Consider the following 25,977-nt stretch of genomic DNA (forward strand, 5'->3'; position numbering starts at 1 on the left):
TTGCCAGATATATGGATATTATCTTACTTTTAGATGAAAGATAAGTAGAGATCTAGAACAAAGAGCAACTGAGCAAAAGAAAAATAGCAGGAGTACAGAAGCTGCTCAGAGCTGCACAAGATGACTGTTAACTGTTTAGATAATAACACAAGAGGTTAGCTACTAATGTATTGTCAGGCCACCATTCGGACATGGTGAATATTCCTGCGACTAGATCTTCTGTTATTCCTCGTAAAGATTGTCTCACTCCATGAATTAAACTCTCCATCTTCTCTGATCTGCCTGCCTGGTCACTGGACCCCATTGCACCACCTTCTAATTTAATCTTGTGTCTTTTGCCTGTTTCCCCATGCTCATTGTTCCAAGTTTTCCTATGTTTTCTTTGGATAATAAACTCGTCAAATTATATTCTAGCACCCATGGATCTGATTATCTGCTGTCTTGACAATACAAGGGAAGCTAGGGACAAAACACAGAGACAAGCCTAAGACTGACTGGACACGAAAGGGAACTAACAGCATCAAACCAAGGAACTAATAACCAGACACATAAATAACAGAGAACTAGAACCTACAAATCACATCCAAAACCTAAAAATAAATCATGAACCTACAAAGTTCTTAACACTGTGTCCACTGCCCATGAACCATAGCAAAACTTGTAACATCAAGTTAAAACTGAGGGCTATCTTCTAATTTATGTATCGTATAAAAACTTCACCAAAGGTTTGAGCTCTCAATTGAGAAAGTAGTACCAAGATTCAAAGAGAGATGCGTCTAAAGACCACAGAATAAATGCAGTATCGCTAGTGAATGACTTAGCTGGTGATTGATTGTAGTCTCAAAGAAGATGATAAGCTAAGGACAACCTGGAGAAAGATTATGCAGACTGGAGGTGTTTCTTTTTCTTTTGAGATTAAACTAGAGTTCATTGGCCATAAAGATGCTGCTTATGTTCAGAGAAAGAAGGGTGAGGGGTACAACCCAAAGAACATTGTCCCCACAGCGAAGCACAGTGGTGGAGGTATTATTCGTTGGGCTGCATCAGTTCATCTGGAACTGGGAATCTTATGAAGGCAGAAGGGCTAATGAAGAAAGAAGGATATGTGAAGATTTGAAAAAGCACCTCAAGCAGTCAGCAACAAAACTGGTTCTGGCCAGCATGATGAAAATATGCATCTCTCCTGATGAAGAACGATCTCCAGAAGACCAAAGGGAATTATTGACTGGCTTGCTCAAAGCCCTGATTTGAACCCTATTGAAAAATCTGTCGGGGGAAGTGAAGACCAAGGTTCATGCCAGGAGACCATCAAACCTGGAGGCGATTTGTCAAAGAAGAATGATCAGGTGACATGTGAGTCTTGCTGAGAACTACAACAAATGACTGCAGACTGTTATCCAGCAAAAACAATACAAAACTGACTATTAGCATCAGGAGGGCTAATAATTTTGACCCTGGCAGTTTTGTTTCTAAACTAATGTAAGCATCCATAATAAGACTTTTGAAAAAGCTGTGTTACAAATACCATGCTCTGTTTAACAGCTCTTGGGAAATACTTTTGAAATTTTCATAGTGCAACTAATAATTTTGTCCTCATCTGTAGCTGTTGGAACAAAAGCAGAAGACAAACTAGGAAACAAAAACATCTGAAGAAATAAAAGAAAAACATCAGCAGCACATCAGTGTTTGCGTCAACAAAGACTGGTTGTGTTGTTTGTTACGATGAACCCTGGATGAAATCATAGTTTTATACTGTGTATAGCACACAGAGCCTCTCCCTGCTTGAGCCTGACACATGAAGACATGCATCCAGGTTGGCACCCAGCATCATCTGCACCCTTCCACCATCTTCTTGAGCGGTCAATTCAATTATCTCCTCCCTCTTTTTACTTGAAATTATTACAATAACCACAAGAGAATGAAGATGTGAGAACTTTTGGTCATTTAAACACATTTAATGTAGTTTGCAGTCCACGATAAAATTATCAGCTATACAAGAACAATAGAAAGGAGTATACATATAGTGTTTCAGACTACACTCTGCATTAGAATATTTCACCTTTAATTGATAGGATGATGTCTGCAGTTCATTTCAAGTCTAAAAATAAAATATCTGGAGGACATTATTAAAAAGAATGGGCATCTAAAAGTCATTCAGATTTTTTCAAAAATATAGCTGAGTCCACCATCAAAAATTGAACAGCTGCTCTTTTACTTTCATACTTTGCTATTCTACTGCTCTAAAGAAAAAACCGATACATCGTGTCCTCACAAAGAGCAAGAGCGTTCTGTAAAAATCTCCTACAATGTTCAACTTCAAATAAGAGAGACTAGTTTTAATTATGAAGACAGTTTTTCTGCAACAGGTCTCTTGATTGTCATGAGTAGCACTAACTGGGATGGAGGTTCTGGAAAATATGTGATACTTTTGAGTTTATATCAAATTCTTTGCACTTGTAGGAGACCTCACAACGTCAACAAATCAATTACAACAAATCACGGACCCTTTGTACATGTAGAGGTTCTAGCAGAGCCAGGCTCAGGGAAAGTCAGCAGTGGATGGGAATGAGACTGCAGATAGTATGTCTCTACTCGAAAAAAATTACCCTGTGACCTGTAAACAACAGTCACAATGTGGAACCCAGTATTTGTCAGGAAAAAAACAAAACAATTTCAGCTTTATGAAATCTAAATAGGCATCTTCATTCTAAACATTCAGAACTATTGCAGGGAACCATGCGTTGTCATGACAGTAATATTTCTGATTTGGACAATGGTTACATTTTCTTTGCCTGAAATCTGCAGGTTTTCAGTTTGGTTGAAACAAACTTGTAATGACTGTATAGCTGATATCTGTGTTTTTCAACCCTGAAGGTTTCACGTGGCTAGTTATACTTATGAGCATTCAGAAATATATTTATGGCTGCATCTTGTATTTATGAGGGCTCAAAAAAGCTGGAAAATAATGAAGTAAAACATCCAACCATCTATATGTATTTTGAAGACTTATAATTTGAACCTTTTTTTCATCACTTTTTTTCATATACAAAAGTCTACTGATTGTGATGGGTTCAGATGGGTCCTGGTGCAAATAAGAAGGAAGATCTCTGAGAGGAAGGAAGATAATTCTTTGATATTTAGGAGCCGACTAAGATAAATACAGTATCCTAAAAAAATTGATCCCTAAAAAAACAGCAAAACCTACATATAACTTGAATCCAATCATTCCTCATTTCATATGCTTCCCACATATTCCTTCTTTTTCTCTGCTCCTCTACTTTGACGTCATCACAGTCGCCATCTGCCTCCTTCTCACTTAGTATCCTCCTCTGGCACACCAACCCTCTGCATGTCCTCCTTCACTACATCCATGATTCTCCTCTCTGTCTTTTCCTCCTGCCTGGCAGCAGCATATTATACATCCTTTGTCCAATAGATCTACTCTCCTCCTTAACATCTCTCACACCATCTCAGCCTACTTTGTTTCCAAAAGCTCAACCTAAGCTGTCCCTCTGATGCATTCTTTTCTGATCTTGTCCGTGCTGGTCACTGACAATGAAAACAGCTGCGCCTCCTGCTTTTTTTAGTAGGTGCCACCCTCTACAAGTCATATATCATAAGAGGTCTCCTTACCATCTAAACCTTGCTCTCTTGCTGCCATGTGTCTCTCACAAATCACCCCTGACACTCATCTCCACTCACTCCACCCTGCCTTGACTCTCTTCTTCACCTCTCATACACTGTGGGGTGTTTATCCCAATTATTTAAACTCATTTACCTATAGTACCTCTGCTCCTTGCAGGATCACTTGTCTCCCTCGCAATCTCTCTCTCTCTCTCTCTCTCTCCAGAGCATACCTCCACATCTCCAGGTTACCTTCCATCTGCTCTCCGTTCTCTCATAATGTCATAGTCCACAGAGACTGCTGCCTGGCCTCTGTGGACTGTAGATCCCTAATGCAATCCCCACCTTGAACCCATCTTACACTAATACTGCACACCTTCCCTACCACTCCTGTGTGCCTCTTCACACTGCGTCTTATGCTTTCTTCAGAGCCACAAACACACAGTGCAGCTCCATCTTACCTGCTCCATACTTCATCAAAACTCTAAAGAAATAAAATATTGCATCTGTAGTGCTCTCTGTATGAAGCTGTACTGGTCCTTGCTGCCACATCTCCTCTCAGCCCAGCTTCAACAACTCTTTTCCATATTTTCATGGTATGGTGGCATCAACTTTACCAATCTGTACTTAGGACAGCTCTGCACATTACTCTTGTTATTGAAATCAGGACTTGTATGCTACTTGTCCATCCCTCAGGCATCCTACCACTATCCAGGATCGTGTTAAACAGTCTACTGCCCTCTCTCCCTGCCATCTCCAAACCTCCACAGGTACGTTGTTTCATCCTCTTCATAGCTGCCCTTTCCTTCCTCCTTTCTAATCCTTTACACTTCCTGATTCACCAACTGACTTCTGTCCTTTCTCGTTTTCTTCATTGATGAGCTTCTCCTTCCTGAACACATTCTCTTCATTACATTTCCATCACTATCTTTACTCACCCAAACCTGCTTCATATCTTTTCTAACTCAATCTCTCCAAATACCCTTCTGCCAGTTTCCCTCACCACTACAGCTGTGCTTTCTCAGTCAACTAGCAACACTTCCTACCACCTGTATCAACTCAGCCTTGAACACTGCACATCATTCTTCCTTCTTCAGCTTCCACCATCTAAACCTCTCCCCTGACTTCACTCACTTCCTGTTGATCATGCCCACAGCCATACAAACGACCATCTGATGCTTGCTAGCTACATTGTCCCCTGACATCTTTCCCTTATATAAAGTGTTTAAGGAATTTTCTCTTCCACTTGTTGTCAGTTAAGTGCTTCATAACACAACCTAGTAATTACATTTTTATATTTTATTGAACATAAACATCTTGGATGAAAAAACTATTCCTATTAAAATAATCATCCTTGTAAAATTATCTGAATTCTGTAGTTGAGTTTATGATCATTTAAGTGGCTTCTTGTGTACCCGTTTCTGATATTTACTAAACAAATTAACATTTTCTTTCCTCTCCAATTAAATTGGGTAAAATGCAACAAAATTATACTTATGATATATGAATCGCTTAAATAGTGACACAGATTTTTTTAGGATTGTCATGGATGGAATTCGTTTCCTTCTTCAGTTTTCATCCTCACTGTCTAAATTAGGAGGGTCTTCTGACTGGAGCAATGGCTTGTTGGTCAGTTTATGGAGATCCTCTGTAGTCATCTCTGTCATTGTCCCATCCATACCGAGCTGCATGGGCTGTATTAAATGGTTTCTGCAGGATAAGTATTACAACAGAAATAAATATATACAGTGGGTAAACTAAGCACTAAAAAAAAAAAATTGCTATTTTCTAAGTAAATATATTTCTAAAGGTGCTATGGACATGGAAAAAGTATTCAACGCGTTTCCTAAAATTTATTTAATCTGTTCAAAAGCCTTTGATGATGATAACATCTTCAAGTGTGGAGCAACTAGTCATCTGTATTGCTCAGGTGTGATTTTGGCCCATTCTTCCACACAAACAGTCTGTGGGCCCCTTCTATAAACTCTGAGCCTTAGTTCTTTCCATAGATCTTCAATTGGATTCGGGCATTTCTAGCAGCTTTTTTCTCCCTTTCTCTGAAGCAAATTGAAAGTTTCCTTGGCTGAGTGTTTGGGATCTTTGTCTTGCTGAAACATCTGCCCTTGATCATCTTCATCATCCTGGAAGATGTTTTTTTAAATCAAGAATGTCTTGGTACATTTTCCCATTTATCCTTGATTCAATTATGTGAAGCGTGCCAGTGCTACACAATGTTGTTCCCACCTTCAAACTTCACTGTTAGTATATCTGCAGTGCCTTATGCCCTCCATATATGGTGTGTATTATGGCATCCAAAGAGCTCAAATTTCTCCCAGTATTAAACAGCCTTGTCTAAATGTTCTTCTGCACTTCAACATGCTTTCTCTTCAGCTGCGGAGTCTTACATGGTGAGCGTGCATACAGGCCATGGCAGTTGAGTGCATTACTGATTGTTTTCTCTGAAACAATTGTACCTGCTGATTCCAGGTCTTTCTGTAGCTCTCCACAAATGCTCCATGGCTCTTGAACAACTCTTCTGATAATTGTTTTCATGCCTCTGTCTGAAATCCTGTGGGGAACACCTGGCTGATTATGGTAAAATTATGTTCTTTCCACTTCCCAATGTTGGCACCAGCAGTGCTCACTGGAACCTTCAGTAGTTTCAAAATTCTTCTGTATCCAGTGTCATCAGTATGTTTCACAACAATAAGGTTGCAAAGGTCTTGAGAGAGCTCACTGGTTTATCCATCATGATAAACCAGTGAGGCATTTTTATAAGTCATCAGTTGGGACTAATTTGAACTAAGTGGCAGGACTGCTTTCAAGTTACTGATAATTTCAGCTGGCGTCATGACTTCCTATGCCTTTTTGCACGTCCTTTTCTTCACGTGTTTAATACTTTTTCCGTGTGTCATTTCTCATTATCACACATAATTTAATTGATGGACATCTATGGTTTGGTTTCTCTGCATGTGTGAACTGGATGAGTTTTTACCAACATCTGGTGCAAATTTCACGTCAATAGCACCTTTAGTAAAATATTTACTTAGAAAATCGGTGACATGTTCACACTTATTTCACTGTGATGGTATTAATGATTACTGCAAAATATTCTCAACAATCATATTTTAGATATAAGTGTTCATCTCAACCAAATATATTACATTAACCTGGTACTTTTTAGGCATTTCAGAGCTGAACTTTTACATATTACACCATAGCATTAAAGGCTTCTGTTGAAGACAACAACTTGACCAGTGCAGGTTACTTGTGTGACTGTGTGTGCTTTTAGTGACCTTGACAGTTTGTCAAACATGTGGACCAATTTCATGGCTTCATATTCCTTTTGCTCTTCTGTCATTCCTTCCATGGGATTGGGCTGCTCCTCTTCTACAACTCCTGTTATTGGGTTGATTCTGCAGGGAAACAGAAATATATTTTCTTTAAAAAAGCTAAATGTGCATAACAAACAAACAAAGATGTAAAAAGAATTCAGCTGAGGTAGGGGTGGGTTTTGATTATCGATTTATCGATTAAAATCGATTTTGGCTTGGATAACATGACATCGATTCATTAAAATCCTGAATCGATTTTAAAATATAAATTTATTTTGCCCGAAACGCCAGAATCTCAGGTTAAACCTCACAAGATTTCTACAACCAGAGCAGGTACACGGATTCTGCACAAAGACGTAAACACAAAAACACGGACCCAACGCATCCGAATCAGTGAGATGTCGCCTTTCTCACGCGACGGCACGTACGCGGACACGGACACGCCGTCGGGGCTGAAAGCCGACAGCTCACTGACTTTGAAGCGTCGGTGGGCGCTTTGTGTTTACGTCCTTTTTGCGCTCGATTCTGAAGCTGCAGGTTTTATCTCTCTCCAAACAATATTGACTTAACCAGCAGCCAAAGACGATCCAGCGTTGGTGCTCCCCCGGACAAGCTAGAGGAGGTGGCTGGGGAGAGGGAGGTCTGGGCTTCTCTGCTTAGGCTGCTGCCCCCGCGACCCGGCCCCGGATAAAGCGGAAGAAGATAGATGGATGGATGGATGTATAATATCACTAAAAAGCTATTCTGTCCTATTCTATTCTTCATTTGTTTTGTATTATACCTTTACCAAACACCATATTATAACATATTATAAATGATACATACATACATCCCTATGCATCCTCAGCCACATCAAACACTAGTCACCACTCATAGTCATCACTTAGTTGTAAATATATTTCATCTTATGTCCTGTTTACTTTCTTCACTTCCCTGACTATCCTGCTTTTTCTTTGCCAACCTCTTCCTTTGAATACTTTCCTGTACTTCCTTATTACAACACAAAGTCTCATTGTCCTCTTTTCTGTGTCCATAGGATACACCAAATACATCGTTGGCACTTTCTCTCATCACTTCAGCAGTCCTTTCCCAGTCATTTGATAACTCTTTGCTACCACCCAGAGCCTGCTTCAACTCTTCACTGAACTCTATGTAATATTCTTCCTTATTCAGCTTCCATCATTTAATCCTCGCCTCTCTCTTCACATACTTCCTCTTCTTGATTTCATAGTCATCCTACAGACTACAGACCACAATCTGGTGTTGCCTAGCTACATTCTGTTCCCTTCACCTGCATGTCTAATGAAGTCTGCTCTAATCACTGCTCTCTCCCTCCTGTGGGACACTCTCTACCACTTCATCCAACTTCCTCCAGAATTCCCTGTGTGCATACACCCCGTGATGCACACACGCTGACAACATTCAATACACCCCCCCACCCACCCCCACCCCTTCGATTTCCAGCTACAACTTATGATCCTCCTTAAGTTGTTAAAAATGCAAAGTAGAAATTTTGAGAAGGAGCTGACATAGTGTTCTGTTGGTACTGACTGGGCTTTGGCCTCTCTGTACTCTTCTGTCTCAGAGTCCTCATCCTCGGAGTAGATTCCAGGGTCTTTACCTCCTCTAAGCAGTCCTCTGGCAGCCAGCAGGCCTGCAGCATTGCCGTATCCAGTATACTTAATGAACCTTGAAACTTGAAAGAGAGCATATTACTGTTAAAATGGCAGCATTCTAGCACAATAAAAAGAGCAATGAAATTAGGATCATTTATGCACCTGACGACCTCAAAATAAGATGATATTTTTTGTCTAAGCATGTCCAGTGAAGAGATGCTTCATACTATAAAAACTGGCTTTCAAAGTCTATCGGAGCAGGTTCAAAGTTGGCTCTTTTTAAGTCACCTTAATTTTTCCAGCATTTATGAATTCTCGTAACTTCATAAGTACAGGAAATAGCTACGTGACATTTTTATGGATGAACTTTAGTTTCTACTAAAAAACGCAACCAAATCAATTTTACACCTAAAAATGTCTTTAGAAAAAAACTTTTTATATGTTTACAACAGTGCGAAAAATGTTCGCCCCCTTCCTGTTTTCCCGTATGTTTGTTACATTTAAATGTTTCAGATCATCAAACAAATTTAAATAGCAGACAAAGACAAGACAAGGAAACACAAAATGCAGTTTCTAAATGAAGGTGTTTATAATTAAGGGTGAAAAAAAATCCAGACCCACTGGGCCCTGAGTGAAAAAGTGAATCCTGATGTCTGGCTATCTGTTCACCACCTCAAGCTGAAGTGCACTTGGGTTCTGCCTCAGCCTTAGTCTCACACACTCTTCGTCCCGCTCCCCTCAGGCAGGAGGCTGAGGAGCATTACATGCAAAACCACCAGACTGAGAAACAGCTTCATTCCAGATGCTGTGAGACTTCTCAGTGCATAAATGGACAAGAACTGATATTGTAGCACCTTAATCACTACTGACACTTACTGACACTGTCATTTTATCAATGCGGGTCATCATGCCCTTTTGCTGCTAAAGTATTTATACCTACATTCTATATCCATACTCCATACTGGTACTCAGGTTGTTGCACTCTATTTATCATATTATTTATCGTGTTATTCTCTACTTGTTATTCTGTTTTGTTTAAAAAACAACAACTATTTATCTATTACTTTTTTAAAAATTCAGTTTCTTCGTTATTCTGTTTCTATTCGCTCTGGGACCGTGTGTACATCATGTCGTTCCACCTCATGTAAACATGTGATGCGAATGACAATAAAGCTCCTTGAATCCTTGAATTGTGATTACTCTGTATTAAAAGAATCTTCCAATATAACATTTTTATGTACAGCTATTTGGAGCCTTCAGTCCTTTGTTTGAGAATCTTTTAAATTTAGTTAGTGTCGGGTACTCGTTCTGTCTGTTTCCACTGTTTCCATCAGATGGCATGCAACTGTCCCTTCTATTGTTGAAAATGTAGCAAAAAAATACTGTTTAACAAAGACTTTGTTCTTAACATCTAGAAATATTATAAGATGCCAACACTGTTGGGTACTGACTAGCATTAACTCGTAGTTGTTAACGTATTCACGATCTTGAAGGTAGTTTTATTTTCTTTGCAGACAACCTGGTGGGTTTCAGCTTAATTTGATGAACTGAAACAGCTGTTTCCAGGGACGGTCTTGCTAGTTTAAAAAGTTCCATAAACCTTCTCTGTTGTCAGTAATTTTGCCGGCTTAGCTGGATCTTTCAAAGAGTTTCTGTGTAGTCAGGATGTGATCACATTATGTTTGTTGCAAGCTAGTTCTTGCTGCAAGGCGATTAATCATTACAGTTACATGTATATACCTTTGCCATGGCAGATCTCTGCAAAAAGTTGTCTTGTTGCACATATCCTCACAGACGGGCTATGACTCTTCCAATTATATTAATTTATATTAAATATACAAGCTTAACATGCTCACGGGAAAACTTGCTTTGATGCATTCTTGGTTATCATGACAGAACATGTTGATCATCAAAGATTTGCTAAAGTTAGTGCACAACAAAAAGTTAACTGAATTTTTTTCTCATATTTGACTAATTTTAGATGAAATGACCCAGTGCACTCACTCCAGTATTCAGGAGGAGCTACTCAGGAATTTGTGGTTTTAAAGGTTCAGTGTGAACTTATTTTTTTCTGGAGAGAAGGTGGAGTGACTTTAACATCACCTGTGTACCTTAGTGATTGCTTCCCTCTCATCAAAAAAGTGAGTTTGCATCACTCTCTCTCACCACTTTCTTTGCAGAGAACAAAGAGGAATTCAGCCGCACAGTCCTTGACGTCAGTGTCAATGAGGGTCATAAGGCGGACTATTTTATTCCTCAGCGTGTTGCCCACCTCTGGCCGGTTTTTCACATCACGTAGTGGTGGCAGCACCTAAAACACAACCCACACATAAACATATAAGAACAATCACAATAGCTAAAATGTTCAGAGATAATCTCTGTAATCTCTGAATAACTGACTTTTGACCTGAGGAACTTCCTGGTCTCTCTGTGGATACGGGCACTCTCGGTCAACAAGTTCAGAGATGGAAGAAGGGTCTCCTTCAGCTTATGACCCTTTGAGACAGACAGACATGCAAACTTGTCAGTTGTAGGAAAGCAGCTAAAATGTGGATTATTAGAGCACATTTTAAACAACCGGTTTGAGACTTTCAAATGTAATGATCTACAATGTGGATCTGAGGGCAGCAAATGAGACACGCTCAGCCTGGTTTGTAGTAAACATGCCTTTGTCAACAACATAGCAATTTGTTATGAATTTATGTTAGATATACTTTAGTGCACCTCAGCTTTTATTTCATATTAACTGTAGAGGTAATGAACCACCAACAGCATGCACTTGTGGCTCGTCTTACCCGGTCAAGTCTTTTCTCCATGAATTTTAGCAGCGTGTTCACAGCATCCATGTTGACACCCATATATTCAATGGAACCTTGCTGCACCTTGGGCATCAATAATACATCCAAACAAGGCAGAGGGAGGTTACCTAGTAAATTCACAGTATGGCTGAAAAAAGAAAGGACAAAGGAATGAAGGGCGTGGCGTCACAGGGGAGCAATGACTGTATAAATCAAGTAACCAGAGAACAGAGAATCACCTGTGAAACTCTTCAGTCCGCTCCTCTCCATCAGCGTGGCTCATTAGACAGTGCCTCAGTATGGCTCCCAAATGTCTGTACACAGCTGCCTCTTCCTTTACATATACATCAGACACAAGTTGTTCACCAGTCATGAAGACAACTCTCATCTTTCTTTGAATTTACAACAAAATGTTTAAATCTTGTGACTCTCTCCTAATTAATCTAATTTGCTTCGTTACCTCATCAACTTTGCGTCTGTTTATGTCAAACGTGATGTTGAATAGTATTTTCAGTATCTCCATAGCTAGTTCTGTCTGCTGCCGGCTCAGTGGGGGCAGCTCTTCGGTCGGGATGCCTTCAAAACCTGCTCTTGCTGTCTCCAGGGTCCCTGAGCAGCATAGACCCAGTGTGGCTTCCAAGTGGTTTCCTTGAATTACAGACAAGACACAAGTTATCAACAGGTTCTTTAGGTTTGCTTAATTGTACCATGTCTTTACCAAATTTACTTCATCTGGATGCTTTCCTGATAATGTTTGTTTGTTTTGGGGGTTTTTTAACCTTTTTTTTTTAATGAAATGAAAATAAAATGAATGGGTTTTTGAACTTTAGTCAGCTTCAGATCTGACTCCATCTTTTGGGCTAAGGTCCACCTCTCATATTTGTTTTTCCATATTCATCCAACAAAGAAACAAAGAAAGCTAAACCAATCACACAACATCCTTGGAAAAGGTAACTAATCACCTAGAAGGCTGACACCATGAAGCTCCTGAGCCAGCTGTGCCCTGACATCCACTCTTAGGGCAGTCAGCAGGAAGGTTAGGCGCAAGTCAAAGAAACGTACCTGGGAAGAGAAACCTTATTTTGAAATCAGCTAGAATGCATATGTTGCATTCTAGCAAATATTCAGTAACAAATACGCTTCAAAAACTACATCTGCCAGCTATAGTACTCCTTTAAAAACGCAATAAAGAAACATTTACATTACAGTTGTCATAGTGCTTGGTCTCTGACCCAGAGGTTGTGTTTGGAGACTAAATTTCACTCATCATGATTACTCTGGTTTGGTCTTGATGTTTTAAGTCTCTGCTTTAGAGCTTCTCTGTGTCTTTCCTCAGTTTGCCTTCAAGCTTCATTTTACTTATTGTGCTTTTGTGCTTTCCCTGTATTTCCCATTAAGTCTGTGTTGGTGTAACATGGCCCTTGTCAGCTACTTCCTGTTTATTCTGATAGTGTCTTCATGGTGCTGTGTTTTTTCTTTGATTCCCAGTGCTGCCATTTTTGTTTGACTCTACAGTGAACACAACAAATAATTCTACATTTGGAAAATCTCACATTAAAGAGCTATCTGTCTGAGTAATGGTCATACCTCATAGTTCCAAGTAGGATCATGACACTGTTTCAATCTCTCTGCAACACCTTTAATCAGCTGCAGATCTGCTGCTACCATCTGACATCAACCCAGTGACAGAAATCCAGTCAGATTTTATAGATTATCACCAACCAAATAAAATGTGTTAATCTGAGGAATGCAAGGCACAGCAGACTGACCTGTCCTGTCTCATTGTGCAGCAGGATGTTGCAGATGGACTTGAGTGCCTCAACAATCACTTCCTGGTCAGGATTTTCTGAAGGAGGGGAAGATTCTTTCAGCACTTTACTACATAGTCCCGTCTCTTCCTCGTCTCCTCCCGCATCCTCTTCTAAGAAAAGAAAGATTTGCAATTTTGTTTAGCTTGGTCTGCCAACAACATGAACTCCCTTCAGCTAATCCATGATGTTTATTGATGGAGGAGAAAGATTATAAAGTATATGTCATGATCCTGGGTCTTTTGACCCAGCGTTTTGTGTTTTCTATTATTGTGATGTATTTTGGTTCTGGTTTTCTAGCTCTTTGGTTTTTGGTTCTGTTCTTCCTCAGTTAATGTCTAGTCATTTCTGCCTGTGTATGCCTCTGTGTCAAGTCCGTGTTTCTTAGTCTGTGTCTTTGCATGTGTGAGTTCTTTTTTTATTTTGTAGGTCTGTGTCTCTCGTCAGTGTTTCTAGTTTCACTTCCTCTTGTCTCGTTATGTCCAATTACTCCCAGCCGTGTCTCCCTCCTGTTTCTCGTGTGCATTGCTGGTTCATCTGCATAATTTCCATCCGTCATTCTGTGTTCTTTCCCTGCATCATCCTGCATCATTTTCTGTGTCTTCTTGCATCTCTGTTTCAAGGTTTGTTTTTGCTTAGTTTTCCCAGTTTATGTTTTCTCAATTCTGTTTTCAGCCCCCTCGCCTTTTTGTATGTTCACTCTCCATTAATAAAGCTCCCTCACTTCAGTAATGCCTGCATCTTGGGTCCTTTAATAATTCCACACGGTTTGCCCTGCTAACCGTGACAGTATACAATGTTTAGGGGACAAAGAACTGGATTTCTTTTGTGCATAATACATCTCAATAAAATACATCTCAAAAAAGTTTTTTCTATTATTTAATTCAAAAAGCTCGCACTGTGCCAGCTGGGATGGGTCCCATGACCTCTGATTTTCATGAGCTGGGATAGCTCATGAAACATTCAGTTTAGAATAATAGTTGAGTAAATTACTAGTTGAACAGTATGACTGGCCTAATAAACACCTAACCTTTTGTTATCCTGCCTCTTAGTATCTGCATTTTAGTGTCTCCTCATCAACACTCTGCACATCCTGCATGTCGTTTTCTTACGAATGTACTAAACAAGTAGTTAACTAACTATTAATTAACTATTATTTCTGTCTTTAACCCTCCTGAGTTTTTAGATTCTTTCACATCACAATCTGGAAGTGGTACAGCTCACCAAATAAGGCTACATGGCTGGGGGATCTAATTCTGACATGTTAAACTGTACTGTTGCATTTGATTGTGAGTGCCTGAGAGCTGAACCTGCTCTGCTCAATGTGGGGCTTCTACATTCTCTCCTCACTTGGAGAAAATAATGATGGAGCAGACAAGTTGCTCATGAGTGCAGACTGACTCTGACTGATTGCAACCTGTTGACAATTTGTCTGCTGTTTCTAATTAGATGGAGATTACTTGCAGACCTTTTCCAATCTGTCTGAGAATGACTGCAGTCAGTCTGAGTCAAACTGAGACACATTGCCTCCCACCAGGTAACCTGTGCAATCGCAAAAAAATTCACTCACTAACCATCAGTTTTTCGTGGTTGCACAGAGGTGCCAATCTATTTGTCCTCTTGTGTGACTGAGGCCCCTAAGCTACAGAGGGTCTGTCTGTTCATATACTGTCTGTATTGAAGCATATTCATGGAAAGTTGATGGCAAAAAAGGTGGTAGAATATGCAAGCAACAAGGATGAGAGCCTTGACAGAACTGTCACAAAAAGCTAATTCAGGAACAGTATTTGTTATACCTACGTAGGTTTCCTAAGTAAAGTCTATGTTTCTGAACTGATGAAACTGAGAGTGAAAATGGAATTTAACTGTTAGATCTTCAAAATCAAAACAAGTCTTCATAACAATATATTTGGAATTACATCTTTGAATTCTCAAAACCTAAAATATAATCCTTTCTTGCTCTGGAAAGATGATGCAAAAAAAAAAAAAAAGGATTGATACCTAGCAATATTAATTACCTTGGCCATCCACTGACTGGCTGTGGGCAGGTGTGGTAGCACTGTCCACAGCAATGCTAGCATAGCGGGCAAGAGTGGACATGGCGAATTGGTTGGTGAATGGGTCCAGGCAATTTTTATCTCTGGACAGGATTCGAACCGTTTCCAGACAGGCCAGCAGACAGGAAGGCTGCAACTCCCGGTCCAGGAAACCGAGCACTAACTCCCCCAGATGCTGCGTTGCACATAAACATATATATATATATATACATATACATATATATGTGTGTATGTATTCATGGAGGAACAGTAGAAACAGAGCAGAAATTGTGTTAGACTGTAGGCTATTGATGTTCATCAGCAGAGTACACCTTCCTTTTTTGTGCAAATAGACACATACATTTATTTAAATAGGCAGATTCACATTTTAAACTGTTGAAAAATGAAACACCAAATCTGACAGCTATATCTGCAGCTTCTGACCTCAGTCTGAATGAATGTCCATCACACATTTTAAGTCAGGCAATGTTAGAACTGATTTTTGATCCATTTGCAGTATACCGCTTCTGTTTTTAAGATCATTTTCTGACTAATTGTAATGAAATCATGACCGTCTTAAGACTGCCAACAAAGTGAAATGTGTTACAGAAAATAACAGATCAGTGAGTTCGACCTACAGCCAGTGGTGAACAAATGATTGCTGTTTCTTACTGAGGATGGGTAACACAACAGATGAAACTGTACATTGAAAACTGAAACATGAAAAACACTACATACTAAACAGCAGTCTTACTGATAGTGACAAAGTATTTGCAGTGCTAATGATAACGGTCCAATGTCAAGGGGTTTCCTTGATAAAAAGCCCCACACTGTAGTGACCAAATACAAGGAGCTACAAAGGTTGCTAAAAAGTTTCCTAAGCTGTCATGCACATCTACAAGCAGGACAGCTTAGCAGACCTTCAAGTAGGTGTATGCTTAGTGTGGGCACATGATTATTGGATAAAGAAGCCATGCAATAGAACTTTAGCTTCACCTTAAATAAACCTAAACATTTAGCACTGAACAAACTCACCTTTCTTTTCCACCTTAACAATCAACTACAGTTTCTGTTTGGGTCTGTTTCCTACTGGATGAAATGCTTCCTTTTATAGGAATAAAGCTGTTCTTCTATTTATCAGAGAGGAAAACACTTTGGAAAACAGTGTGGTTTCCAAAACCAGATACATTTTCTCAAACAGAATCTAAATCATACTGTTTAAAAACATTTTCAGATGCTTTTTTAAAGGATAAAGCTGCTAAATGCAGAAATATTGTTTTGTTTAAGTACATTTTTAGATATTTACTGCTTTCTGAATGAATTGCAGGTGTATTAGATACAAAATCACAATAAAACTAATCAATAAATGTTCTAATGTTCTATCTTCTCAGCTATTCACCTTAATCAGTTCAAAGATTGACTTTCATCAATACTGAATAAACTGTATGAGGTTTAGGCCATGAATGAATTTGAAGCAATATACTTAATGATAAACCAGATTTCTTTTTTCTAATCTTCAGAACTGCTTCTTTCTCATTAGTTTTTGTTCTTGTGTTATGAATCATCAGAATATCTTCTTACAATCAAAACTAATATGCCAGCACGATTAGTGTTCAAGCAAATGAATAAATCAAAGGTCTTCATTTCATAATTCCCATTGGATTCCATTAAACTATTGCCATTGTGATCTCACACCTATTTATAGTTTTCTTTAAACCTTTGAACTGATTACGTGTGTTTACATCTTCTGACAAAAACCCACAGTTTATCCTGGATTTACTCCAACATTATATAATATATCACTTACTCGAGTATTCTAATATAACGCTAAGGAAATGTTAGAACAGGTAAACATTTAACTATTCATTTTACAACAGAATCAACCTATAAGAGCTGGTTTTCCATTTCCTATTCTGCTTATCCTGAGCTTACTGCAGGGAAAAGGCCGTGTGATTCATCCCCTGTCGAGCACTAGTGCCAATAATCTTAATATTAATTGCCAGACAGATTTATTTGGCAGACAGATAAAAATCCCCATTCCCAAGAATTCTGTTATAAATAGTTCAGTATGTGTAAGAAATTTCCAACAAATTTTCACCAGACGTGTGTGAGCTGAGGAAACAGCAGCCTTCAGGGTTGAAAAATGAATCCGGCATGTTTGTACCTTAAATTAAAAATGACTGCTATGCTAAAATAACAGACTGTGAGCCTTCCACTTGGATTCTGTTTGTATTTATTTCTGTATGTGCTGTAGGTGTTATTGTGTTAAGTAGTCGAGTCAGAGATGGAAAAAAAACACTAACAGTCTGTGACTAGTCTGCAGCTCTCATTTGACAGGAAGGTAAACTGGCTTAAATGATGGAGTAATACCATCAGGGTTTGGGTGGTTTGTTGGGTTTTCTTTGACATGTTACTCATTTTTAAGTTTTTTTTTCAACAAGTTGCTTACCTTATATATTGGTATATGGTATCATGGATCCAGCTGAGGAACAGCTGAAGAACTTGTAATAAACTAAACCACATTTCAAATTAAAAGTTTTATTAAAATTGTGTATAGACCTGTGTATATACATGTACATATTATGAGGTCTGGCTCTCCTGAAACAGTATGGTGGAAGCACTGATGTTTTGATTGTGAACAGCAGCAAACAAACAAGAACATGTTTCTTTGTAACTTTGGCAAACAATCTATAGAAAATCACATTTAGCATTTTAGCTTATCTTGTCTGGCTAATAATTCTGGAAATATTTATTACAATGTACATACTGGTTTGGACACAAAGTGTGTGCCCCTCCAGTAATGTACCTGTGACAGCCAGTGAGCTCGCCTTGTTTTTTTGGTTTCTTGTTGCCTGTCTCTTTCCGGTATCTGGTGGAGCTGACCCAATTATAGATGCAGCACACCTGAGAAGGCCAGTCCCCTTGCATTATAAAGCCACTTTGACTGAATCTCCAGCTCTCCCTGTCTTTTGAACACTGAAACAAGCTGCAACTCCCTCAGCCTCCCCGACACCAGCAAACAGTTTGTACAGATCATAGATGAAACACAATGACTTCAGTCACAGTTACCTTGAGAAATCAAAGAGCAGTGAATACTGTCCAAATCTGACAGCATTTTGTTAGGCCAGTGTTTATGAACCTTCAACTGACGTAACAAGAGCGACCCTATCAACTTCACAATTATGGGATGTAATCTATTCACAGCTGGCCAATCACTGCCATTTAAGAGCAGATCATTACTTTTCCTCTGGTTAAACACACAGATCCTTACAAGCATTTGATAATCCCCGAGAAGTAAATCACTCCCACTGTCATTTTCATCTCATGAATTATTTATATCCTATAATGAATTCTTAACAGGACCCCATCCAGAAAGAGTCACAAGTTGAAGATAAACTGTGGGTTCTAGGTTTCTAATGGAAGAGCACAACATGGTGTTCATTGGTTATTCATACCTTTTGTAACTTTCCTTCCTAAAACAGGCGAGTATACAAAGGAAAGCATAAAGCATGTTGGTACATCCAAAGAAATGATTAATCCTTAGCCAATTTTTTTTTCAGATGAAACTGAATTACACAGAACATTAAAAAAATGTAAACAGACTGGAAAGGACAAGCTGAAGTATTTCGATCCAGATGATCCCCTGCTGAACTTATCAATTAATTATTTGCCCTATGTGTATAAATAGGAAATGTTATAAATACCTCTCTGTCCTTCTGCTCATCCCTGTTGAATGTAAAGCACTGGTTCATCTGAAGAAAAGAGAAGTACAAAGCACAAAAAAGGGAGTCAGTGGATAGAAGAAGCAGACAAGTTTGTGTTATGTTATTTGTACCAATAAGTCGTTGTGTTTGCAGTAATCGAGCCATCCATTCTCCTATGTACATCGCTCAGCTACAACTAAGAAGATATGTCTTAGGGTCTTCTAATATTGTTTAATCTTGATCTTGCAATGTAAAGTGACTTGAGTTAACTTTTGTTTTGAACTGGCAATATATCAACAGAAATGAACCGAATAATCATAATACAAAGTAGAGAGAAAAAATAAAGAAGTAAAAATGTAAAAATGATCCACATCACATCATTTGAAATATGTGACAGCCAGTGTGCTGGCCTTGTTTTCTTGTTGCTTTCAGGTATCTAGTAGGTGGAGCTGACCCAATTTCAGCACACCTGAGAAAGCCAGTCCCCGGTGTATTATAAAGGTACTCTGACTGAACCTCTGGGTCGTTTCATTATCTGAATCTTAATGAACACCGTTTTCTGTATGAGAGTTTTCTAATGTTAGTAATCATATTTTTTCTTAGATATTTTAATTGAAGATAGGCTTCAAATTACAAAAAGAGCATGCTATCATCCATCCATCAATGCATGCAGAACATTAATGCATGCGTAAGCCTTCCAAAAGACATCTCTCCAGTGTGTCATATCTCTGTGTAGCTCCTCAGTCATTCAGGTCATGGTAGTCTTAAATGCTTGAAAAAAATAGGCAGATCGACTTCAGTTGGTAAAGACACCTCTCGTCAAAGAAGCATCTTCAGTTACAAAGTTACAAAGGTCCTTTCTATTGACTTGTTGTCTGGATTTACACAATTATCACAGATTACAAATGAGAACGTGAGCAACTTCCTTTCAGATGTTGTTAGTTTATATACAAATAGCCTCAGTACCCGATAAGCTGAGCCTCACTGTAGCTGTCTTTTGATGCTGACATCAAAAGAAACATGTCCATCACACATGCTGAAGTAGTCTGACCATTTACTAAAAATTAATCCACATCATTCACTTAATTCAAATACCGAGTTCTGAATTAAGGAAAATAAACATAAGTTATACCCATTATTTCATTAACGTGCCCCTACTAATATTTATGTTAATACAAATTCCCACAACTCCCAGAAGGCTGGAAAACTAGAGCAGACTAACTCCAGTCTACAACTCAGAATATGGCAGTGTCCTGTAACAACCACTAAGCTTCTGATCTGTACGAGCTCTTTGGTGAAGTAGGATTTAACTGGCCTGTAGCTAAATCTATTTGTGTATAAGAAAATCTAATCCTATTGCCTTTGAGATTAACTCCTACACAGTCTCCGTGCTGAGGAAGCCATGAAGCATGGTGCACCTGGGGTTTGCAGAATGTAACAAAACTCATGTGACTTCATATACATATAACATGTAGTTCCAACTATCATTTCTAACATTAACTGACCTGGATAGACACCAAGCTCAGTTACATGGTAACACTTGTGTTTGTGACAGTGTGGTTAGCTTCAGCTGGCTCAGGAGAGCTGACATCAAGCTGGAAGCCACTGTAGTCTGCATATATATGAGTATATATATAAATGTGTGTGTGTATATGTGTGTGTATATATATATATATATATATATATATATATATATACACACACACACACACACACACACACACACGAACATATACATGATGTGCTTTGACTTTGTAATGCTCAAAATTAATAGAATCAAGTTAAAACTGAGGGTTATCTAAAAACTTCAGCTTCAGGGTTTGAACGTTCACAACCATTGTGCCAAAAACAAAAGAAATTAGTGTATACTTGTTGACACTGAAACAGCAGGAGATAGATATACAAAGTTATTACAGTATTTCCAAGGATAAAGAACTGGACTGACAAGTATCATAAAGAAATTTAAAGAGAGCTGCACAGTACAGAGCAGGTTTTGCAGAGGTAGGAAGCAAAAGATTTCAAAGACTCTGGAAACAAAGCTAGTGAGAAATGTTTTTTAAAAACCACAGAACAACTTTCAAAGCACTGGTGAGTGATTGACCAAAATCATGAATTGTAGTATCAAAGGAGACCATCTCACGGACTGTGAGACTGCAAACTAAGAAAAACTCCACTTCTGCAGAAGTGTCAACTTCAAGCCAGACTGATGTATGCTAAGGACAACCTGGAGAAAGATTATGCATCTGAAGGTGTGCCTTTTGGGCAGATGAGACTAAAGTAGAGCTCTTTGCCATAAAGATGCTGCTTATGTTTGGAGAAATAAGGGTGAGGTTGTACACAATTCAGAACCCAAAGAACACGCAGTGGTGGAAGTATCATTCTTTGGGGATGCATCAGTTCGTGTGGACCTAGGAATGTTACGAAGGCAGGAGGAATCATGAAGAAAGAAGGATATTTGAAGATTTTGAAAGAAGTATTCAGCAGCAAAATTGGTTCTGGGTCATTGTTTTATCTTCCAGCATGACAACAACCCCAAACATGCATCACTCTTGGTGAAGAACAATCTCCAGAAGACCAAAGTGAACATTGATTCAGGAATTCAAGCCCTCAGTGGTAAATCAGAGTGGCTGTAGCTCAGGAGGTAGAGTGGGTCATCTACTGATAGGTGTGAATGGGTGAATAAGGCATGTTGTGTAAAGCATTGAGTGCTCTGGGAGAATAGAAAAGCACATGAATCAGTCCACCTGTTCAGTCCAATCCCATTGAAAAATCAATGGGGTGACCTGAAGACCAAAGACCACACCAACAAACAAATCTGGAGAGCCTGACAGATTTGCCAAAGAAGAATGGGCTGGGATTGATCAGTGTGCAAAGTAAAATAATGTAAGCATGTCAAATAAAAACTAGGATGTTTGGAAAAGCTATGTTATAAATTAATTACACTGAACAGTACACACTGAGCTATGACAGTATGTACTTTAGGTCCTTTAGCTTGTACTCTTTTTGTGCTTCCATACAATTAGAGGCTAACAAAACACTATATCTTAGAACAGTGGTAGGGAACTCCAGGCCTCAAGAGCCAGTCCTGCAGGTTTTAGATATCACCCTGGGTCAACACACCTGAATCAAATGATTAGTTCATTACCAGGCCTCTAAAGAACTTCAAGACATGTTGATCAGGTAATTTAGCCATTTAAATCAGCTGTGTTGGACCAAGGACACTTGGTCCAACACCAGAGTTCTAACTTAATAATGTACGTAGAGTACAAAGTAGTTACCTAAAATAACTAATCTAAAAAGTAATGATAATCCTGAGAGTTATAGATAAAATATGAATTAATATCATCAGTCTTAGAGTAAGCTTATGGTTTAAGGGAAGTAGTATAATGTGTTATGATAAGCTTGAATTTAAAATGGAAATAAAATATCTGTAATATCACTAAACATTGCAGCTGAAATCTTTGACATTTTACTGGATGTACCTCAGCACTGATCTTAAACATGATCTCATTATCTTCGAGTAACCGCTTCTGCTTCTCTGTCCTCTTTTTTTCTCTGTATCTAAGCGATGAATCCATTAATTACATTAATTTCAAAACTCCCACAGTGCTCTTTCCCATTACTCTTCAGTGTCCTGACACTGACTCCTTTCCAAGGTGTATCAGAGTTACAAGGAAATCACACATGTTAGAAAAACTGAAAGAGCACAGAGAAACCTCTCTAGATGGCTTGAGTTACGACATATGTACATGTCAGATTCTGCAAGAAATTAGGATTTAATCTCAGGCTAAGGAAGGCTTTGGTGTCCCCCTGGAAAACTGTGGCTGGCTGAGGAGAGGGACGTCTGGGCTTTTTTTCTTAGACTGCTGGCCTAGTGACACAAACCTGGATTAGTGGCAGAAAATGGATGCAATGGATGTAGATATTTGTGACAAAACTAACTTGCATTTCCCATTTCTATTTTTACGATCAGTGGCTCACATTAATTAAAAATAATTGTTTTCAACAAATATTTCTCTCTTTTCTTTTTACATTTCTTTCTGATTTTCTACCACATTATGAAACTGACTTGCCTGCAATTCAAACTGTGTCAGGCTCAACTCTTTGCATGTTGGTGATCACATAATAAAACTTGGGACTAAACTACCACAGAAGTTCAAAGGGTTAAGAGGGAATTAATAGGCAGCTAAATAGATTACACTTACTGTCAACTTATGCCACATCATTATTATTATTGAAATTATTATTTTGGTGCAATGAATGTCTCAACTTTGGGATAAATAAACCATGTTTTATCCTATGTAATATTCATTTATTATTTATTAAGTAATTTAGGTAATTTATGATATGGGTGGTTCTACCAATTTCCCAGCACCAACAGCAGATCCCACAATACTTGAATAATGTTGAGGTCCAGGCTCTGGGGAGGCCAATTCACATCCAGTGGAATTTGTGACGGCATTTCAGTGTGTCTTATATCCAGGTGTGCCTTTACTGCATTGTCAGCATATTCACTTTATCATTAAAAAAGTGAAAAATTAAGCCACTATCACACACTTTCCAGATGCTGTTGCACTGTGGGTCCAAATCTGATGGCACTCATTTTATTGCATTCATAAATGAATTCATAAATGAATTTTGACAAGATCCCCAGCACCACTGGCTAAAATCAGCCCGAAACCATAACATGCCTCCTCCATATTTTACCATAGACACTCACTGTACCTTTGTTGCAGCTCTCTCCTGACATCCTCTATACACACTGGCAATGTTTTAAACCAAAGATATCTACTTTGGATTCATCACTCAATAAGACCTGTTGCTACTGATTTTCAGTCCAGTTTTTGTGTAGTTTGGTGTAAGAATGCGTTGTTGACAGCCACACTTCCACTGAGACCATTTCTTTGGTAAACAGTAGATGGATCAAGGGTCAGATGCATCTCTCAGGTATGTGTCATGTTTATAGAATCAGCTAAAGAAACGGGAATGTGTTTTTACAACAGGCTATTTGTAACAAAGTTCCCAGTGATACAATTTATATTTGGATCTTTAAGTTCTCGTTTATTCCAGACACAGTACTGGTTCATCCCGTAAGTTAGATGTTTTTTTAAGCTTGAATGACTCATGGGTCAGTGCTCAGTTGCTTAACCATCAAAAACACATTGCTGTCATGTCAAAAATCTGTCAGGTACAAGGACTGGGCTGAAAATGAGTGAAAAGCAGCGAATTCCAAAGAAGAACTTTGAAAGACCCAGAGAAAGCCTTGAGAACTGTTGCTTAATATCCCTTTAAAATTACGAGGAAATCTGGCTCCGTGAAAGCAAAACATGAAGAAGAAGAAGAAGAAGGGGTGGCTCAATACACAATATCGTATAGGCTATTAAGATGTACAATGCAGCTTTAAACCCCATTTAATATAGTAAAGGTTCTACTTTTGAAGGCAGTTCTGATTTGGCAATTATTTCAGGATCATCTTCTGAATGGAAAGCGTTTCATAAACTCAAACAGCTGTTCTACAACGCACTGATTCCTCCCGATGTTGGAGGGCTGGTGTTTACCTGCTTGTTGTAGCTCTGTAAAGCCGTCAGAGCCGAGTCTTGGTCGCCCGTCTCCATCTCCTCTATAACGGTACTTAAATCCATGTTCATCATCACTGAGCTAGCTGCTGCTGCTGGTGATGATGATGAGGATGTCTGTATGTTTGTTCCCCGGACTGCGGATTCACGTTATGCTCCGTTACCTCTGACGGATGAAAGCATGACGTCTGAATCCCGACGATCTGATGAGAAGCGATTAGCGAACGGGGATTTGTGCCAGCCAAGTGCTGCGTTTAGAGTCCCAAGAAAAGACGGGAGAAATAAAATTTGTGATTATTTTTTTGTAAATGGAAAAGACAAGTGAGAATGTGGACCACAAGAAACGAGCAACATTAGACATCACTATATATGCAAAGTCTAACGACTGTAAAATAACGCTCCTCTCTCAGACTGCGGGCTGCTTGTGGTGTTCATCAGAGTTTCTAAAAGCAGTATTGGAGGCAGAGCCTTCAGCTTGAAGTGAAACTGTGAAGTGCGGCACACGTTAGACAAATGCGGGTCGGTGAGACTGAAACATCGTTCAGTAACTATTCTTTCATCATATCGAAGCTCAATGTGCTGGCTCAAAATTGTTGCAATTAATTGCAACATAAAGTAAGCCATCAATGACACTGCTGGATGTCCCCATAGTTAGTGGCGTTTCAATAAAAAGAATAGAAAGAAAGAAGTGAAAATAAAATAGTGATATTTATTATTATTCTATACATGAGCAGTGAAATTGAAGAATTTGCAGTGCTTTAATAATGTAGACCTTTTTGAAGCCACAAAACAACTGAGAATGAATTCCACATACATTGTATTTTGAATTGATGTATCACTGATGCCATTTTAGAAAGCCCAAAAGTTTCGATTATCCTTTAAAAAGACAAACGGCCTTTGTGTGCAAGATTTTCCAATCGGTAACCTGAGCGATAGTGAGCAAGTCAGTGCAAACATGTGAGAAAAAAAATTCATATCAAACCGACTCTGAGCTGTTCCACAGTCCTCACTAATGTGGCAGTAGCCAGTCCAGTGAATTGAAAGTTGAGCAGAATCTTCTTTTTACTGATAATTCAATTTAATAACACACAATAATAGCACATTATCAAGTGCTGCTCATATGCCATTCTCTGATATACTATTTAAACTGACATCATAAAGCGCTTTGAGGTTACTGTTGTTGTTGTTGTTAACTGTCGCCTTGTAAATAAAATTACACTAACACATACCTAAAAGATAAACACGTTCGCTTTAGGTAACGAGGGTCTGCGCTCTTTACACTACCGCCATCAACTGGGCGTTTCTCGAACGAGACGTGGGCGTGCGTGTACGCTACTTAGTGTGCTCGATTTAAAATTCAAAGCAAACGCGCGTGCGGGGTGAAGGTTTTATGTTACCCGTAGTTTACCAAAATACAGTTATCAAGTAGATGAATTACACTACATTAAACCTTCAATTTGTTGTGTTACCACATGAGTCT

The 25,977-nt window shown here is 38.8% G+C and overlaps 1 protein-coding gene across 3 annotated transcripts; it reads right to left on the bottom strand.

Moving 5' to 3' along the window:
* Positions 1-511: 511 nt before the first annotated feature.
* On the bottom strand, positions 512-25,890 carry ric8a (RIC8 guanine nucleotide exchange factor A). Of its 3 annotated transcripts, XM_005933518.2 has the most exons (16): positions 25,727-25,890; positions 24,480-24,745; positions 18,922-18,969; positions 18,673-18,690; positions 15,200-15,413; positions 13,143-13,294; positions 12,961-13,041; positions 12,336-12,435; positions 11,834-12,021; positions 11,613-11,707; positions 11,371-11,521; positions 10,976-11,071; positions 10,742-10,886; positions 8,511-8,655; positions 6,921-7,040; positions 512-5,334 (listed from the first exon to the last, which is right to left on the bottom strand). In XM_005933518.2, exons 2-16 carry the CDS (start codon positions 24,570-24,572, stop codon positions 5,193-5,195), a joined length of 1,788 nt encoding a protein of 595 aa, XP_005933580.1. In that variant the 5' UTR covers positions 24,573-24,745; positions 25,727-25,890; the 3' UTR covers positions 512-5,192. The 3 variants fall into 3 exon arrangements, with proteins under 3 accessions (XP_005933580.1, XP_042081275.1, XP_005933582.1); XM_042225341.1 differs by having other exon boundaries at positions 24,480-25,890; XM_005933520.3 differs by lacking the exon at positions 18,673-18,690 and having other exon boundaries at positions 25,727-25,885.
* Positions 25,891-25,977: the final 87 nt, after the last annotated feature.

Source organism: Haplochromis burtoni, unplaced genomic scaffold, assembly GCF_018398535.1.
Source record: "Haplochromis burtoni strain Fernald_Lab_line unplaced genomic scaffold, NCSU_Asbu1 Contig_169, whole genome shotgun sequence".
NCBI classification, from domain to species: domain Eukaryota; kingdom Metazoa; phylum Chordata; class Actinopteri; order Cichliformes; family Cichlidae; genus Haplochromis; species Haplochromis burtoni.

Coding starts and splice junctions, on each gene's coding strand:
- ric8a (XM_005933518.2), bottom strand. CDS start 24,572: ATGATGAACATGGATTTAAGTACCGTTATAGAGGAGATGGAGACGGGC. Junction 11,072..11,370: donor TGGAGAAAAGACTTGACCGG/GTAAGACGAGCC, acceptor TCTGTCTCAAAG/GGTCATAAGCTGAAGGAGAC. Junction 10,887..10,975: donor GGAAGTTCCTCAGGTCAAAA/GTCAGTTATTCA, acceptor GTTGTGTTTTAG/GTGCTGCCACCACTACGTGA.